Source organism: Microcaecilia unicolor, chromosome 8 (genome assembly GCF_901765095.1).
Source record: "Microcaecilia unicolor chromosome 8, aMicUni1.1, whole genome shotgun sequence".
Classification (NCBI taxonomy): Eukaryota; Metazoa; Chordata; class Amphibia; order Gymnophiona; family Siphonopidae; genus Microcaecilia; species Microcaecilia unicolor.
In genome coordinates, this window is record NC_044038.1 from 192,201,219 (window position 1) to 192,221,793 (window position 20,575).

The window sequence follows — 20,575 nt, forward strand, 5'->3', positions numbered from 1 at the left end:
TGCCGACGCCAGCAGCCTGGTCCCACCCTGGTTAAGGTGGAGCCCATCCTTTCGGAATAGGCTCCCCCTTCCCCAGAATATTGCCCAGTTCCTAACAAATCTAAAACCCTCCTCCCTGCACCATCGTCTCATCCGCTTTGGCATTCAGGGGGACTTTCTGAACTGGATTCAGGTTCTCTATAGCAAGCCCAAGGCCCAGATTATTGTCAACGATTCCCTTACAGAAGTACTGTCCTTGAGTGGAGGCACTAGACAAGGGTGTCCCCTGTCTCCCCTTTTATTTATTCTCACTTTAGAGCCCTTAGCAGCTAGAATTCGGCAGGATCCAGCTTTGAAGGGAGTCTCTGCAGGGAGTACCGTATAAACCTATTTGCTGATGATATGTTATTGCTGCTGGACAATGCGTGCTCTACGCTCCCGTTGGTAATGGCTATCTTACAGGATTTTGGTGCATTCTCCGGCTTAAGTATAAACTTTGGGAAATCAGAGGCACTGTCTATAAGTTGCCCTTGTGCCAGCACTGTCTTGCCAAGTTTTCCTCTATCCTGGGCTAGAGTGGGCATAAAATATCTCGGCGTATATCTCAGTGCAGACCAGGCCTGGGTCTATAGGAAAAATGTGCTAGAGAGGTTAGAAGCTGTCAAAAAGCTTTGTCATCAGTGGAGGGATCTTCCTGTGAGCTTTATGGGCCGGAACGCATTAGTTAAAATGGTTTTGCTGCCCAAACTGCTGCAGATGCTACCGATCTGGGTTCGCAAACCTGAGGATGACATATTTCGCAGTACGATTGGCTCTTTTATTTGGCATGCTAAATGTCTCAGGATATCTTTTGCTAAACTAACTCATAGTAGGGCCCACTTGGGACTCTGCTTACCAGACCTGAGGGCTTACAATGTTGCGGCCCTCCTACGTTGGATACATGAACTGCACACTTTGGAGCTAGTTTCTTTGCCCCCACTGATTTTTGGAGCAACTGGTGCGCTCCGAATGACCCATTTGTTGTTCTGGGGCTGTGGAGGCTTCGGAAAGCAGGGGGCCTGATGGGGAACCCATTCTTCCTAGCCTTACAATGCGCTTGGATGTGGTGGAGGGAGCATGGAGGGGCGTCTAAAGGGTTCAGCCCATTTTTAACACTGATGAGCAATGCTGATTTCCCTGCTGGGTTGGGGGCATCAGTGTTCAGTCAGTGGAAGGAAGGGTAGGGGGTGTAGATACCTGGGGCATTTAAGGAAGTTGGGGGGGGGGCAGATTTCCCTTCTTTTGAACAGTCAGGCATGCATGGGTGATCCCTAACTCACAATTTTTCGCTTACCTTCAAGTTAGGGATTATGTGCTAAGTGTGGAGCGTAGACATAAGGTGCAGGTGGTCTTCACACAATTGGATCGAGTTTTTCTGCAGCTGCCCCCTAGACTAAACAAGTTGTCACAGTGGTATCAGCTGATACGGGACTCTAAGAGGGCCCCCTATCTGGTGTCGCTGGCTAGAGTCTGGAGTGTGGACACAGCTGAACCCATAACAGAGAGGAGATTGGGGGAGGCGTTCGAGAATTTCCATCATGTGACCCCTATCGCAGTGCTACAGGATATTCAGTAAAAAATCTTGCACAAAGTGCACATCACCAAACAAAAAGGGAGTGTCATGGGTTTATGGGATAAAGACATCTGCAATAAGTGCAAGAGACACGTGGACATGTTTTTACACTCCTTTATGGAGTGTCCCATGCTGCTCCCGTTGTGGTCCGGTACGTTGGGCACCACTGAAAGTATTTTGCAGTGCTCAGTAGAATGGGGGTACACAGCTGTGCTGATGGGAAGTGTATCCTCTCTTCGAGAGCAGGGGTTGGGAGAGGTCCAGTGTAAATTCATACTGCTAGCCACCTTGTTAGTTAAAAAAAATGCATTTTACAGGCCTGGGTAGATCCTGAACCCCTTTCGATGGCCCACTGGTATGGTGTTATGAGGGAGATGGCCAGCTGGGTGCTCACCTCCCTTAAGTTTTCTACTTCACTGGGACAACGCCAATACCAGGATCTGTGGGGCAGAGCGCTCTCTTCGCTCTCAACAGAGTGCCTAGTAGATGATGCTTGTAGATCTTATTCTGGACGGACGGACGGACGGGGGGGGGACCTTATTTTATTCATTTCACTTTTGTATAGTTAAAGTAAAAATGTAATAGAGACGACTTCGCTTTTGTACCACTCAAGTGCACAGTTCTTTGTATGGGCCGGTCATCCTACCCTTCATTTGTGAATTTTTTCTCTGTAACAATGTGTTGTGGGGACCTGGTATGTTTCCCTTAATGTTTCACTGTATTTGCCTCTATCACGCAAAGATATTTTCATTTAAAAAAAAAAAAAGGATTTAACAGCTATGTTAAGTATGTTGAGTTAAGTATTGTAGTTAATTGATTATTTGTACAACCTTTACAAGGGGACTGTGATGTTACTTTAACTTTTTTAGTTATAAGAACATAAAGAACATCCATACTGGGTCAGATCAATGGTCCATCCAGCCCAGTATCCTGCTTCCAGCAGTGGCCAATCCAAGTCATGAGTACCTGGTAGAGATATAATTAGTAGCAGCATTCCACACTACCAATCCCAGGGCAAGCAGTGGCTTCCCCCATGTCCATCTCAATAGCAGGCTATGGACTTTTTCTCCAGGATACTGCCCAAACTTTTTTTTAAACCCAGATACACTAACCACAGTTAACACATCCCCTGGCTATGAGTTCTAGAGCTTAAATATTCTTTAGTGAAAACATATTTCCTCCTATTTGTTTTAAAAGTAATTTCCATGCAATTTCATTGAGTGGCCCCTGGTCTTTGTACTTTTTGAAGGACAGAAAACACGATTCACCTCTACCCGTTCCACTCTGTAGGGGTATTAACCTGAGATCTCACCTTTGCTGGTCTTGACCTATACAAGCCTGAACCATTCATAACAATATGGATTCTACAGCCTGAGAGGCCTGAATACATCTGTAACTATCAGAATCCAGCTTTCTTGCAAAGGAAAGTTACTGCTGGGCATTGCAAGATTACTTCATCCAAGGGCATATCCTTTGTTGCAAACTGGACCCCCGTTATCTCCCTGGGAAGCTTGGAGGAGAAAATCACCCAGGGCTCCAGTACAATGGAATCAGACAAGGAGTTTGCATGCCATTGATAACCGCTTCATGGCTATAACAAAGGCTTCTTCATGACTATGAATCTGGCTGGACATTATGTCCACAGGTATCATCTGACGTTGGGATACCAAAGGTTTGGATCGAAGAGAAAGTTAGTAAGTAAGAAGAGTTGAAGAAGAGAGGACTCGAGAGAGAAAGACCGGAGGACTTGCAGGTGGACAGAAAGCTCTAAAAAGAGCAAGAGACTGATTTTCCTAATACCAGTGAACTGTATGCCTTGTAACCAACTCAAGGTTAGCTCAGCCACCACAAGGCCCTACTGAAGACTGTGTAATCTGCATTCAGAGATACAATTCTTGGACTTATTCCTGGACTGAGACTTCAGCTCGAGTCAGAGGAAAAATCTGCTTCTCTACCATTGGGAGTCTATGACAGAGGGCAAAGTGAGATATCAGGATTTATTACCTATAGTCAGGGATAATTAGTCCTTAGTTTGTCTGAGATAGGTTTACTTCAGGACTTCTGGTCTGTGTAGTCAGCTGATCACTGTGTTTTGCATAAGACGTGATAAGTTCTTATAATAATAATTAGGAATTCATGATTGTACTGGGTTGTGTAATCACTCTTTTAGTTAGTGCATTAGGATAATCAGATGGTAATCTATTCTGGTGATAATCTATTTTTATAGCAAGTTATTTTTGTATTTTGCTTGGCACTTTGCTTCAGAACTATTTATATATTTTTTTCTTTACCTAATTAATATATATATTCCATCTGTGGCAATTGTTCATTTCCTCACACAGCTTGTTTTCATTCGGACTATAGAGGTACATCCCCTAGACACGAGTTCAGAGAATTGCTATCTGGTAATGTTCTCTGAGATATAAGTACCTCTACCATGCCTTACAACTCCACACAGGATTTTGTAGGCCTCAATCATATCCCCCCTCAGCCGTCTTTTCCAAGCTGAAGAGCCCTAACCTCAAAACCACAAAAAAGCATTCAGACAAAAACTGAAATGGAAAGCCCCCTCCCCTCCACCCAAGAAAGTCAGACTCTACAAGTACGCCTTGTAGCGCTATAAAAATGCTAAATAGTAGTAGTAGTAGTAGTAGTAGTACAAGCAGGGCAATACTTGTAAGAGAGAAACAGAAATATTTTTTTCCTCCTGTACTCTGCAAAATACAAAACAAAAATACATATATGTACATTTCACAAAGCAGGCACATCTCAATTTTTAAAAAATATTAAATAAAAAATATTTTTTTCTTTTCTACCTTTGTTGTCTGAGCACTTAATTTTTCTGATTGGGCTAGTCCCACTCTTCCACTTTCCATGTGTCAGTCTTCTAAATTCTTTTCCAGGTTGACTTTTACATTTCTTCTCTCCTCTTGTCATCTCCATTTCTCATTCAATCATCAAGTCCCATCCATCTTCTGCTCACTCTTCCTCCCCCACACCCCCTAGTCCCATCCATCTTCTGCTCTTTCTTCCTCCCCCACACCACCTAGAGTCCCATCCATCTTCTGCTCTTTCTTCCTCCCCCACACCCCCTAGAGTCCCATCCATCTTCTGCTCTTTCTCCATTTCTCTTACATCCCCCATGCTTTTTTTTTTTTTTTAAAACCTTCACCACCCGAGCCTGCCCCCGTCTCTCTCGTTCTCCTTCCAGCCCCCCCCCCCCCCGCCATCACCACCACAGTACTGAAGTCTTCTTCCAGTTCTTTCTCTCCTTCCAGCCCCGTGGCGCTCAGTATTCCCCCCCCCCCCCCCCCCCCCACACACCAAGTTTTCCAATCCCCTGAGCCGCTGGCAGCCTCAGCAAGAAAGCAGTACGCACGCTGCTCTAAACCTACCCCGGAAACCCTTCTCTCTCCTACAGCTTCCCACCTATGCGGGAACAGGAAATTGAAAGAGAAAGAAAGGCTTCCAGGGGCAGGTCTAAACAAGCATGCATACTGCTTTCTTGCCAAGGCTGCCAGCGGCTCGAGGAATTGGAGAACTGTGTGTGTTGGGGGGGGGGGGGGGGGGGAGGGTGATACCAGGTGCCACGGGGCTTGCCATGACCTGTCGTTTCTTTCTTTACAACATCCGTAAAATCCGCCCCTTTCTTTCCAAGCACTCTACCAAAACTCTCATCCACACCCTTGTCACCTCTCGTTTAGACTACTGCAATCTGCTTCTTGCTGGCCTCCCACTTAGTCACCTCTCCCCTCTCCAGTCGGTTCAAAACTCTGCTGCCCGTCTCGTCTTCCACCAGGGTCGCTTTACTCATACTACCCCTCGCCTCAAGACCCTTCACTGGCTCCCTATCCGTTTTCGCATCCTGTTCAAACTTCTTCTACTAACCTATAAATGTACTCACTCTGCTGCTCCCCAGTATCTCTCCACACTCGTCCTTCCCTACACCCCTTCTCGTGCACTCCGCTCCATGGATAAATCCTTCTTATCTGTTCCCTTCTCCACTACTGCCAACTCCAGACTTCGCACCTTCTGTCTCGCTGCACCCTACGCCTGGAATAAACTTCCTGAGCCCCTACGTCTTGCCCCATCCTTGGCCACCTTTAAATCTATACTGAAAGCCCACCTCTTTAACATTGCTTTTGACTCGTAACCACTCGCCTCCACCTACCCTCCTCTCTTCCTTCCCGTTCACACTAATAGATTTGATTTGCTTACTTTATTTATTTTTTTGTCTATTAGATTGTAAGCTCTTTGAGCAGGGACTGTCTTTCTTCTATGTTTGTGCAGCGCATGCCTTGTAGCGCTATAGAAATGCTAAATAGTAGTAGTAGTAATAGTGGAAAGAGAGAAAGAACTGGAAGACTCCAGTGCTGTGGTGGAAGGAAAGAAAGAGATGCTGCTGCAGCTGCACCACTCAGGGGGATGCCAGGCAGAAAAATAGTGTGGCAGCTCGTTTGAGGGAGCATTGCTTCCCCTCGCCTCCCCAAACTATGCCCATGTGAAGAGCCCTAACTTCTTTAGCCTTTCCTCATATGGGAGGAGTTCCATTCCCTCTATCATTTTGGTTCAAGGGGGAAAGAGTTTTCATTTCACTCAATTTTGAGATTAGCCTTATTTCTGTGACCAGTCAATTCGATTTCTGGGATGTGTTTCAGATGCGATTGCTTCTTAATTTAATAAATAATTCTGTTTTCACTGATGTGTACTTTATAAGAGCCTTCTTTTTTGTGTTGTATTACCTTATATGGTATATTATTTTTGAGGTATTGGGTTATATGTATATATAAGTATTTTCTTTATTAGTTCAAATTTAATGCCAAGAAATGCAGAGTGATGCACTTGGGGTGCAGAAATCCAAAGGAGATGTACCAGATAGGAGGAGAGAGACTGATAAGCTCAATAGAGGGGACCTTGGGGTGATGGTGTCTGAGGATCTCAAGGTGATGAAACAATGCAACAAGATGGTGGCTGTGGCCAGAAGGATGCTAGGCATAGAAAGGGGTATAACCAGCAGAAGATAGGACATGCTGATGCCCCTGTACAAGTCACTGGTGAGGCCCCACTTGGAGTACTGTGTTCAGTTTTGGAGGTTTATCTTTGCTAAGAATGTAAAAAGACAAAGTGGTTCAGAGAAAAGTGACCAAAGTGGTATGGGGTTTGTGTTGCAAGATGTACAAGGAGAGCCTTAAGGATCTGAACATTTATACCCTGGAGAAAAGGAAAAACAGGAGTAATATGATACAGACATTCAGATATTTGAAAGGTATTAATTTACAAACCTTTTCCAGAGAAGGGAAGGTGGTAGAACTAGAGGACATGAATTGAGGATGTGTGTGTGTGTGTGTGTGTGTGTGTGTGTGTATTGGGGGGCGGGGGGGGGGGGGGGGGGGGGGACTCAGGAATAATATCAGGAAGTACTTTTTCATGAAGAGGGTGGTAGATACCTGGAATGCCCTCCTGTGGGAAGTGGAGATGAAAACAGTAACGGAATTCAAAAACGCATGGGATAAACACAAAAGAATTCTGTATAAAAGACATGAAATCAAATAAGCTTAGTAGTGATTACATGGCAACACCAGTATTTGGGAAGCAAAGGCAATGTAGAGCAGACTTCTATGGTCTGTGCCCTGATTGTGACTGGACAGATTCAGCTTCTGTAACTGGAGAACAAGGCCAGTGATGTGCAGACTTCTACAGTCTGTGCCCTGAAAATGGAAAAGACAAATCAAGCCATGTATAAGTATCATACATTATACTATGAGTTTATCTTGTTGGGCAGACTAGATGGACCATACAGATTTTTATATCTACCGTCATTTACTATGTTATAGCATTTGAACTTTCTATACTAACCTTGCCTGGGGAAAGATTTTATGCAAAATCAAATCACTATCCTTAAGAAAAGATTCTAGAAAAATAGGTTTACCTATTTTCCTTATGTGTGACCTTACTGTAAATAAAAGGATGCTCCTACAGCTAAAACCTTTGGTTTCAGATGTAGGAAAGCTTGTCTTCTCAATTGAGTAGTCCGAGCCATATCAGGAAACATTTGGACAGCTTGTCCACAAAACATTAATTGGTTTTTAGGGAAATATGCTTTAAAAACAACCTGTTTCTATTCTTCTGTCTGGAAAGAAACCAACAATGTAGCCCTTTTAGTTATCAAATCCTGAGTTGACTCCAAAAATGTAACTATCAGGGGATGCAACAGAATCAAGGGTGCCCTCTTCACTAACTATCTTGCTACCTCTGGATAGGTAAACAGCATTAACAACTCCCACTGAGTCAAAATGGGAAGGTTGAAGAATATCCTTGAAGTACATTTTCAATAATTCCAGAGGGGTATGGTAGTGGTGGATTACAGAATAGTTTAAGACTTACATTTCTAGCTCTTTATCTATTTTTCCAAAAATTCCAGTCTAGCATGAATTATTAAATTATCTTTGACCGATGAGCTAACAGCTGATTGAATATTACTAAGCTGGGAATCAGTTTTTAGCAAACTTTACTCTATTGCCATAACTTTTTTGTTCATGCTCTGCAAACAGGAAACCTCTGTATATTTACAGAGCTGAGAAAGTACCTTGCAAAGTATTCTCCATTCTGTTCACAGCCATAAGGACGTCTTTCAATGTAGCAACTTGGCTGGCTTTAGGTGAATCAGTTCCAAAAGCTAAAAACAAAACAACTGGTTTAACCAGGATATGCAATGTCACAGCTGAAGGAGGACCAAAAGTAGAATACAATGAGATGCCTGCTAGGGAAATCACCACCCCAGCTGGAATAGAACCTGCGCAAACAGTAGGACAAAATCCTCCAATGAAACAGGCTAAGGGGGCGGGGTTTGCCTGCCCGATAAGAAGGTCGCAGCTGTCGGACGGATAGCTGCACCTTGGGCACCAGTTACAGCAGAACACAAGTTGGTCCATCGGTCCTTGCACTGGGGCATCCTTCATGGGACCTCTGATCTTCCTTTTACCCATAGAAAGCAAATAGGCCAGCCAAACTCCCTAGCACTCAGATCCTCAGTTGGCTCTGAAGGGGCTCCAAAGGGGCGGGACCTGCCCCTTTGGTCATGCGCCCGCAGCCACACAGATTGGTAGGGCATCCTCCTAAGTAGTAGCCAGGCCTCAGCAGCAGCCTCTTAGGTGACCACACTAGTGCCTGTACCACTCCAACGGCACTAGTTCAGTTGGAAAAGAGCTTCCTCCAGGCACACTTTCTTAATATCTAAAGAGGAGAAAATTCTTCTAATTACCCTGCCAAAATCACCAAGCACAAAGTTTCTTCACTCTCTACAGACCAATAATGGGAGTGAAGCGGCCCTTTTGCTTCAGGGTCACCAAGTAGAGTGAATATCTGCCTTCCTCTTCACTCTGCAGTATGAGGAGCTATTGCTCTCAAGCACAAGTCTTTCTAGCATTTCCTCAGCCAGCCACTCTCTGGGCTGCAGCCTGGCAAGGAGAAGCCATAAAGGCATCTCTGATATGGTGGGAAAATTCTAAATCATACCCCCAATGACCAATGTCAAGGACTCAATGGACTCAATCTAAGGAAAACCTAACAGCTGGGCTCTTACCTGCTTGGTCAAGGAGGGGACCCTAGCCCATCATTAAGCATACCACATTTCCATTTCCCTTGAAACTAAAGGGCTGTGGTGTGCTTGGGAACCAGAAGCACCAAGAAACCCATTTTCTTGGGCAATAACAAGTCTCATGGAATCTGGACTTGTCCGGTCCCGATCTTGAACTCCCACAAGGTTTATGTTCAGGCAACTGCTGTGCATCTGGTCTTTCTCAAATCTATAACCAACTTCTCAAGGTCTCTTCCTAATAGCACCTTTCCCTGAAATAGGCACTTGCTTACACAAGACAGACACAATATTCAATATCTAATTTTGGAGCCAACTTAAACACCTAACCAAAACTGCCATTGCCATTCTGCTAGTGGAGGTCTGAATGAGCTCATACAAGGCAAGAGGTGCCTTCAAATAAATGGCATCCTTGAGATTCAAATCTCTGTCTTCTGAATATTCCAGAGGCAGCCACTGGACTTTAAAGAGAAGCACTGGGTATGAACCCAATATAAACTCTCTCTTGCAACCCTAGGACTGCCTTTTCAAATGAATGCTTCAGTAAGGCTCCTATCCTCTGGTCTTGGAAATCCTTAAGATCTGAAACCACTACCCCCACACTCCAGGATAGTAGTCTTCTAGATCATGGCTATATCTAAGATATCCACCTTAGAATACCTTCAACATTTCCTTTTAAGTCAAAAGGGTAAGGTATTCTCCTGGCTCACCCCCCCCCCCCCCCACCCCACCCCTTTCAGAACAGCCTGTGGAGAGTTCCACTTCTATTGTGATAATGGCCTGATGAATGGGAAATGACTCTGCAGCCTCTGCCTCCCAAACTGATTCCTCAGCAATACTCAGTGCCAGCCTAGGTTAGCATAGCAGTAGCTCTTTCCTGTGGAAGAGCCAAACCACTGAGGGGTAATCACCTTTTCCCACAGGCTGAGCAAGCGCCAGCAAATGAAGCCGGATAATGCCACCCACAGAGACTCCCAGTTATTCAGTTGCTCTAGACAGGTCCTTTTCAAGGGTCTTGCCTCCACCAGAGCTTAAGATAAGAGTCCTTGAGTCTTCACAAGAATGAGAACTCTGATTCTGTGACTTACAAAGGCCCTGTGTAACAGAGGGACAATAAGTCTCCTAGACTCCCCTCTGAACTTAGAGCTCTTTGGGAAGCATGTGAGGCCCCCGACAAAACCTCCTTTGGATCAAGGATCAGAGAAATCAGGGAACCTAGGGTCTCCTGAGAGAACCTCCTCCAAATGGGATCAAGGGCAGAAAGAATCAGGGAAGCTAAGAGTCTCCTGAGCTACTAACCCCAAAATGGCCACCATTCCCACGCTGATCCTAAACACCAACCAATGCTGTAGCCAAGTCCCCGGCTCCTCAGGCCAAACTCCGACTCCTGTTGATTGCCATTCAAATGCTGAAATGCAGCTTTCTTTCTGTGGTTGGTACTCTCCTAGCAACTATTGCACTGCCCAGTGCTAATGCAGTGGCTGCCACTGTGGGAAGCATCACCTCACATGCTCAGACAGCACCATTATCACTAGCATGTAGCTGCTACTTCCTCCTCCTCAAAATCACTAACACCGGAGATTGTATGTGATGATGCTCCCAGTGCTACCACCACCCAAATACAGCCCATGTACCAATGCATCACAAATCGTTGCAGCACTTACCACACAGCTTGCTCCTCAATATCTTTCAGCTCTCTTCATCCACCACACCAGCTAAGATGGCTCCCAGCTATCTTTGCATGTGGCACAACCCTGTTTCCCACAGGGCTTAAAACACTGCCTGCTTCCAGGACTCTTCCGCAGCCCACCAATCACCTCTTTTTATTTAACTTTTTTTGAAGGCCAAATGGATTTGGGGGGGGGGGGGGAGTTGGGGGAACAAAGAAACGAAAGACCTCATTTGAAAAACGAGCCCGTGAGTGGGAGAGAGACCTGGACTCCTTCAAATAACTCACCATAGGGGTTAAGTAGTAGAGCAAAAGGGCCAGGATGCCCCCATTGCCTAAATTCAATCAGGTATCCAGTTTTCCTACTAGGCCTGGGAGGAAACTCCAGCACTAAACCAACACTGCACTACTGATGTCTATCATTTGCTGGAGTCAAAGAAAAACTGACAGGCAGTTAGCTGCACAGTGCCCTATACAGGGCAGGGTTCAAGAATATCTTCTTGTCTCCATTTACTGGTAAGGGGCATAACTCATGTGTTTGGACTGGTTTGTTGGATAACAAAAAACATTAGGTAAGTAAATCAGATTTATTCTCCAACTAGTATACAGCTAAGGAATTCTAACAAAAACACTAGGACTCTGAACCTGTAAGCTTAGCACTTTAGCCTTCAAACGTTTTGGAAGAAACACCTGCATATTTAGATACCCTCAGAGGCTCAATTACATTCTGTGGTACAACTCCAACAATTTTGATCCCATCTGATCAGAGTGGATGTGACATGCAGGAAAAAATCCTCTCCACCCCCCTTCCCTCCACAACCATGGCCACTGGAAAACCCATTGCTCCCTCCACTCACACAATCATAGCTGCCATGGCTATGGAAGGCCACCCCTACTCTCCTCACCTGATCATAGTTGTCATGGCCATGGAAAAAGGGTTCCTTTCGGAAAATCATGCTGGCCAGCATGCATCCGAGACTCCACATATCCAGACTGTAATCGTACATCTAGAAGATAAAGACAAACCCTTAGAGAAGCACAGGCCACAGCTCCTGCTGCTCCCACCCTTGACCCTCCAAAGTTCCAAGCTTGTTACCTGATAATCTACCAGAAGTTCTGGTCCCTTGAAGTACCGAGAAGCCACTCGGACATTATATTCCTGGCCAGGATGATAGAACTCCGCCAGTCCCCAATCAATAAGTCGCAGCTTGAGAGTGGAAAGAATGGAACAGTCAGAGCTCCGACACAGACAGTAATATGTGATCCTCTTAGGAATACAAATAAATAAAATACTACTAGTCAGGCAGATATGGACCTTTGGTTGCCTGACCCTTGTGTCCCTGTGGACCTTTCGCCTCTAGGTACCTTTTTCCCTTCCTCTTACAAGCACACCTCTGCCAAGTATGTTTGAACTCTGACATCACCAACAGAATTTAGTAGAACAGGTGCTCATAGCAGGTGTGTAAAACAGCAATCAAAAATAAAAGTATAGAAATTTGGAAAGGCAGGCAAGAATATGTATAATTTAAAAAAAAATTAAGTTTTATTGCATTTCAAATAGAGGTGTGCATGGGGATGGGGACAAAAAAACCACAGGGATAGAAGGGAATGGATTCAAAAGTGAATGGGGGACCAGATTATCACCCCAAGCACACTTCGACTCAAACTTGACATAAATACCTAAACTTAAAAATTAAACACACACACACACACATAAGGAGCTCACGTTGATGAAAACTGGTGCAAGTTTTCAGCAATGAGGGAGACCACTGATAAACTGGTGAGAATATTCGATTTGTTTCAAGCATTTTGGCAGAGTATAACTTCCACTGAGTTAGTCTCATCTATATGACTGATAATGCAGCTAATATGAAAGCAGAATTTCAAGATTAGGTCTGGATAGGTTGCAAAGGTCAATGTCAAATCTCTCTCATGGACGCCAGTCATCAAAACCGGAAGTTGATTCAAATGAGCTCCCTAAGGAGGTAAGCGAGCTTATAACACAGTGAGTATAACCACTTCCTTGCACAAAGCAAAGTGAACCATTCACTGAAGAAAATGCTGAAGCACTGCGTGTCGGAACAGCATTCCAACACTGAAATCAGTGGCAGGGAATATGGAGAAGCTGCATGCAATCGCCACTGAACCAGGTGCAAACAAGCAGTTCCTGAACAAACTGAATGCAATTGATAACTTCTTGCTGGTTGAAGTTGTTATAGTGTTGGAACCATTTTACAGGGCTACAAAAGAGCTATCAACAGATACTAAGCCTTCCTATATCTGGTGATGCCAACAAAAGATCAGTTGAAATGGCATCTGACAACTGCGAGCTCAACCAGCCAAGTCATCCTTAAAGAATCATCTTGCAGTTCAGCTGATTGCTATTTTACAGTCAGACACACACATTTGGTAGCAACATTGCTGGATCCAAGGCTCAGATCTGATGACAGTCAAAGGGTGGAACAGTGCCATAGACTGCAAACACTGACAGCATATCAAGTTGCAGCCAATTGCTGAACCACCAAAAAATACATCCAATATAAGAAAAATCAGAGGCAGTTGTTTTTTTTTTTGAGATTCATTCAAGAGCCAGGAAACAACTTCAGTGATCAACGAAGTGGATACATACATATCAAGCTCGGACAAGGAATTCTGGTCTTCTTGTACTACCTACTGGAAACAGAGGTCCCACACATGTGGCTGAAACTGACACTTGTTGCCTGTTCCCTGCTTGGAAATCCTGATAATGTGCTGATTGCAGAACATTCTTTTTCAGTTTCAGGATGAACAATCATGAATGAAATGAGCTCTAGTACAGTAGGTTTATTATTTTTATATAGTTTGAAATGATTGTTTTTTCATAGACCATGTTAGTAAATATGTTTTTCTTGCATATATTAACGTTATGCTGATTAGTATTGTTTTATGTTAATATTTACATTACATTTCCCATTTCTTATATTCCACATATACCACGAAGTTCAAGGTAGATTCCATATAAAGAGACCAAAAACACAATTAGTACATAAGTACATAAGTAGTGCCATACTGGGAAAGACCAAAGGTCCATCTAGCCCAGCATCCTGTCACCGACAGTGGCCAATCCAGGTCAAGGGCACCTGGCACGCTCCCCAAACGTAAAAACATTCCAGACAAGTTATACCTAAAAATGCGGAATTTTTCCAAGTCCATTTAATAGCGGTCTATGGACATGTCCTTTAGGAATCTATCTAACCCCTTTTTAAACTCCGTCAAGCTAACCGCCCGTACCATGTTCTCCGGCAACGAATTCCAGAGTCTAATTACACGTTGGGTGAAGAAAAATTTTCTCCGATTCGTTTTAAATTTACCACACTGTAGCTTCAACTCATGCCCTCTAGTCCTAGTATTTTTGGATAGCGTGAACAGTCGCTTCACATCCACCCGATCCATTCCACTCATTATTTTATACACTTCTATCATATCTCCCCTCAGCCGTCTCTTCTCCAAGCTGAAAAGCCCTAGCCTTCTCAGCCTCTCTTCATAGGAAAGTCGTCCCATCCCCACTATCATTTTCGTCGCCCTTCGCTGTACCTTTTCCAATTCTACTATATCTTTTTTGAGATACGGAGACAAGTACTGAACACAATACTCCAGGTGCGGTCGCACCATGGAGCGATACAACGGCATTATAACATCCGCACACCTGGACTCCATACCCTTCCTAATAACACCCAACATTCTATTCGCTTTCCTAGCCGCAGCAGCACACTGAGCAGAAGGTTTCAGCGTATCATCGACGACGACACCCAGATCCCTTTCTTGATCCGTAACTCCTAACGTGGAACCTTGCAAGACGTAGCTATAATTCGGGTTCCTCTTACCCACATGCATCACTTTGCACTTGTCAACATTGAACTTCATCTGCCACTTGCACGCCCATTCTCCCAGTCTCGCAAGGTCCTCCTGTAATCGTTCACATTCTGGGAGCATATAGAAGAACACATTAATACTTAAATATAGGTAATGGTAAAATAATCTTAGACTGAACAGAATCAACTTACTGCTCAGACTAGATAGTGCTATTCAGAAAATATGTAATCTCCATATTACTAGGACGCATTTTATGTTTTGTTTGAATTTACAAGATCTTTTAAATGTGGGTTGGGTACGAGAATGAGAAAGAAAACTGTGGGGATGGGCTGGGGAAGGAAGCAATATGATGGGAATGGGTTGGGTGGAGGTGGGGACCAGATTTATGCCCCCCATGCACACTTCTAACTTCAACAGCATGACAAAAAAAATGCTACATTCCATAGCATTCCTCTAGACCAGCACGGGTTATACACTTCTACAAGTTATACACTCCTACAAGCAGATGGAGAAAGGGGAAAGGGATATGGGACTTGATATACCGCCTTTCTGAGGTTTTTGCAACTACATTCAAAGCGTTTTACATATATTCAGGTACTTATTTTGTACCAGGGGCAATGGAGGGTTAAGTGACTTGCCCAGAGTTGCAAGGAGCTGCAGTGGGAATCGAACTCAGTTCCCTAGGATCAAAGTCCACTGCACTGACCACTAGGCTACTCCTCCACTGAGTTTCAAGTAACCCTTCTGCAGTCCCCTGAAAGTCAGTCTGTTCTCAGCCTCAGCAGATGGTAGCAGTGGTAAGCCTGTGCAATCCTGGTCTTCAGGCCATGGAGGGGGGATTTGATGCATTGGGGTCTTTTTTTTTTTAATATCAGAATAAGAGATCCTTTTCCTTGGTAAAGAGAAAAGAAATCCTTGTGTTCCTTCCTTCCTGCCGGACTGTGGTTGAGGCCCATGGGGGTCTCTTCTACTCTGGGGGTGTTGCACCCGGGTGGCTGGGTCCCCCTCCCTGTGGTCCCTGGTGAGTTGTCTTGGAGCTTGTGCCAGAGTTGCCTTCTCAGCTGCGGGGCAGACAGGCAGCCTCGAGTGCCTGAGTGGTCTTGTCTGCAGCATTTAGCACCATTGAGTTTATTAAAAAATAGAATAAAATTTTTCTCTGCCTCCAGTTTGGTACCTGCAGCTGGCAGTCCCATGGCTTTTAGTTGGTCCTGGTCAGCTGCTTTACCTGGGTCTCGCATGCTACAGAGATAAATGTCATTCCAGTGTTTGAAATGCTGTTCGGTATATCATCGGCATGGTTTGGATCCAGCGAGGCACTGCTCCTTCTGAAGCACTCTGTTTGAATTTTTCACTGGGAGGAGCTCCAGGTTTCCACAGTGTTGAAGTTCGAGGATGCCCCTAAAGAAGCCCCTTTTGAAGGGGATCCGGAAGTCCTTCATAAGTACATAAGTATTGCCATACTGGGAAAGACCAAAGATCCTTTCATATGCACCAGGATATTAGAGATGATATCCATACCCAGTAGAAGGTGCCTGATGCTTATTTCCGGCTTGTCCGATTCATGGTGTGTCTTTACCTTATACCGGATGAGGATAGGAAGTCCTTACGCCCTCTGATAGTTGTTGTGGTCATCTCCGCAGTGACAAAGAACACGGTCCTGATGGATGGTGGCACGGCTCTGAAAGGGTCCACAAAGTGGCCACACAAATCCACAACACTGCGGACACAAAAAGAGAGAAGATCCAAATCCAATATATAAAATGATGCCTTTATTTAAAAATATCCAACATGGTCCACGTTTCACCCATGCATGGGCTGCATCAAGGGTTACACTATACCAGGGAGGAGTGCCTTGGGTACACACTCCCAATCTAAATGTTAGTGCTCTGCACAATAGCTTGAAGCACAACTAAGCACAGTCTGTTTCCTTTGCAGCAGTGCACATGCTAGTTTCTGCTCTACTACTACTCACATAGTTCCAGTCTTAGCCACAACTAGGCACAAGCTATCTCCTTCAGAAGTGCAGAAATACACATACTAGTCTCTGCTCTAACAACATTTAGAGAGCAGCGGTAGAGCAGAAACTAGTATGTGCACTGCTGCAGCTGTGAAGGAAACGGTCTGTGCTTAATTGTGCTTCAAGCTGTTGTGCTGAGCACTAAAACATGATTGGGAGTATGCATCTCAGGAACTCATCCCTGGTGTAGCGCAACCCCTGATGACGTCCATGCATGGACAAAACGTGGACCACATCGAGTATTTTTAAATAAAGGCATCATTTTATATATTGTATTTGGATCTGCTCTCTCTTTGCGACGGCTCTGAAGGATCCTCAGGACCATCGGACGGAAGTGCTTCTCAAGCAGAGTTTTAATGTGGCGGCATTAGTGGTGCAAGTGGCCATTTGTGGAGGCTTGGTAGCTCGAGCCTGTTTTTATTGAATCGAGCGCATATTGAACAGGGAGATGGAAGAGTGGTCTCTGGTTGATCAAAGAAGTAGCCAAGAATTAGATGGATACATCCTTATTGTCAAATGCCCTTTATAATCTACTACTACTACGTAACACTTATATAGCGCTACCAGGCATACACAGCGCTGTACACCATACACATAAAGACAGTCCCTGCTCAAAAGAGCTTACAATCTAATAAGACAGGTAACAGACAGAACAACTAAGAGGCAGGGGGAATTAAGGAGGAGGGGATAAAGGTATAGGCAAGTGAGCAGTGGTTAGGACTTAAAAGCAGCGTCAAAGAGGTGGGCTTTTAGCTTGGACTTAAAAACGGCCAAAGATGGGGCTAGACGTACATGCTCAGGAAGTCAATTCCAGGCGTGTGGTACAGCGAGATGGAAGGAATGGAGTCTGGAATTAGCAGTAGAGGAGAAGGGGGCCGACAAGACAGATTTGTCAACAGAATGGAGTGTTCGAAGAGGGGTGTAGGGAGAGACAAGAGTGGAGAGGTACTGGGGAGCAGCAGAGTGAATACACTTATAGGTCAGTAAGAGAAGTTTGAATTGAATGTGGAAACAGATAGGGAGCCAGTGAAGTGAATTGAGGAGAAGGATAATATGAGCCTAGCGACTTTGGCAGAAAATGAGTTGTGCAGCAGAGTTTTGGATTGATTGAAGAGGAGAGAGATGGCTAAGTGGGAGGCTGGTGAGAAGCAGGTTGCAATAGTCTAGGCGAGAGGTGATGAGAGTGTGGATAAGGGTTCTAGTAGAGTGTTCAGAGATGAAGGGATGGATTTTGCTGATGTTATAGAGAAAGAAACCAACACCCACAGAGGATGATCTCTCCACAGGAGAAACTGAAAGTCAAATGTACAACCAGTGGATCCTCGCACAAATGGTGTTTCCCAAACAAGGTCTTTATTAGAATAAATAAAACGACCCGACATAGAGAAAGAAACAACAGGTTTTGGCAATCTGCTGAATGATCTCCTGCATACCTCGGCAAATTCCACCCCCCCCCCCCATTGCCTACAAACCAGGATTGCACAGGCTTATCACTGCTACCATCTGCTGAGACAGACCATCTAAGATCAGTAAGTTTCCCTTTCGAGGCCCTAATTTGGTGAAGAATTGTACCACCTGGTCAACAGTTTTTTTTTTTGGGGGGGGGGGGGGGAGGGGGGAGGGATAGGAGCTCTGCGTCCTCCAAACGAAAGGCCTAAGGTGGGGACTAGAGGTTCCTCATCGAAAGGCAATTTCTGGGACACTCGTCAGTACTGGCCTGGAAGAGGAAGCAGGTCTCAGCAAAGCTATTTCTTTCAGAGGGTGCAGTACTTGGGGGGGGGGGGGGGGGGGGGGGTCACTGAGGTACCACTCCTGGTTGGACTTCCCAATGAAAGAGTGTCCGGGTCCACTCTCCAGTACTGGTGGAAGCAAAGTTAGATTTTTATCGGATGTGGATCTGGATTACCTCGAACCAGTGAGTCCTTGAGGTTGTTTGGAAAAGCTAAGCATTAGTTTGCTTGACCCTTACCAGATGTTTTTGGAATCCCCTTGTCGAGCCTAGTGGAAAGTCAGAGCAGTTCATGAAATTCTTCAGCAGCTTTCTTAACTAAGGCTGCCCTTTCGGGGATTGGTGAGGTGTAGTTTGTGATGTCAGGAAATGCGAATCTGGAACCCCATTTATGGACGATGCTGACAACGGATGCCAGACTCCTAAGCTAGGAGTCCACTAAGCAGGTCAAGTGGCGCAAGGCCAGTGGTCAAACAAAGAAGCCTGTTGGTCGATCAACGTGTTGGAAATCAGGGCGATTCGTTTGGCATTGCTCTACTTTCAGGATCTCCTACACGGAAAGGCAGTGCTAGTAGCTCAAGAAGCAGCCCTCATCTTTTTCCTGGGTGAAGTGCCATCTGTCAGCGGCTCGCGTTGCAGGGGTCGACAATGTGCAAGCACATCTCCTCAGCAGGAATCTCCTGGATCCTGGGGAAAGATAAGTAGAAATGATAAGTAGTAGTAGCTTGAACCAGGCAGCCCTCATTATACACATGTGGGGGTTCTCCTGCGATGATGGCAACGTCTCGCAATGCCAAAGTGCCCCGGTTCTTCAGCAGGAAGAAAGTTGTGCAGAGGACACTCTGATCCACTTGGCCCTCACTGGGTCTCCCTGATGTGTTTCCTCCATGGCCTCTCATAGACAGGATTATTCAAAAGAGTAGCACAGAGGATCAGTGATTCTGGTAACGACAGACTGGCCTTGTAGGGCGTATGGATCTTGTGCAGCTCCTGGTGGGGGAGCCATTCTGTCTGCCAGTGTCAGACGATCTCTTTCAGGGTCCAGTGTTCCTGGACAATTCGGCTCGGCTCTCTCGAGGAAAAAAGGGTACTCGAATCAAATCATTTCGAGACTCTTACTTTGTAGGAAGTGCTCCATCTCTTTGCATATGTCCGGGTGTGGTGTGTGTTTGAGGATTAGTGTCAGGATCGTCGCATTGTTTCCTTCAAAGCTCTGCCGCCTCAGATTCTAGACTTTTTTTTACAGGATGGTCTAAGTGCTTGGTCTTCTCTGACATGCAGGTGATGGCCCTAGAGTGTTTTCTGGGCTGTCTTGCTGGGAAGTCTCTAGCAGTTCAGCCAAATGCAGTACACTTCTTTCGGGTGGTGCAGCTGCCTAGGTCCCCGGTTCGTCCATCAGTTCCCCTGGGATATTAATTTGGTCCTTTTGGTATTGGTTTCTGTGCTGCAAGAGCCTTTGTCGGAGTTGTCCTTAACCTTATGCTGAAGATGGTTTTTCAGGTAGCTTTGATTTTGGTGCGCAGTATTTCCAAACTTCAGGCCCTTTCATGTTGGAGACCGTTCCCAGTGTTCTTTAAGGACGAAGTGGAGCTACGGTTGATCCTTTCCTGTCTCTCCAAGGTGGTGTCGGCAGTTCATGTCAGTTGGTGTCCCTATCAGTTCTAGGAGACCTTTCAGAGTCTGAGGAGCAAAGTCGGCTTGTTTGGATATTGGAGAGTGCTGCGGAAGCATCTGCGTGTTTCTGAGGAGTTTCAGCAAACGGATTAGTTCCTTGTTCTGACTGGTGGCTCCAGGAAGGGAGAGGCGGCGACTTCCAAGGTGATAACTGCTAGATAAATTAAGGAGATGGTGCCATCAGCATACTTGCTCTACGATAGAGCAGTTCTGTCATTCTTGAAGGCTCATTCTACTAGAGCACAGGCGGCTTCTTGGGTGGAGCACTCCCTGGTCTCGCCTCTCCACATTTGTAAAACAGAGGTTTGGTCGTCGCTGCATTCCTTTCATTACAGATTGAATTTGAAGAGTAGGTGGATGCGGCTTTCAGGGCTCGAGTTTTGGGGGTCCCACCCTCGAGGTCACTTCTTTGGTATTTCCAATCTGTGCCGCTCTAGAGGAACGATATG

The 20,575-nt window shown here is 45.3% G+C and overlaps 1 protein-coding gene across 1 annotated transcript in view; it reads right to left on the reverse strand.

Moving 5' to 3' along the window:
• The window catches only part of CSNK2A1 (casein kinase 2 alpha 1), a 235,371-nt gene that overhangs the window by 43,921 nt on the left and 170,875 nt on the right, over positions 1–20,575 (reverse strand). Inside the window, 2 exon segments of the mRNA XM_030211651.1 lie at positions 11,751–11,861; positions 11,951–12,061. Of these exon segments, the coding sequence (XP_030067511.1) occupies positions 11,751–11,861; positions 11,951–12,061 (222 nt within the window).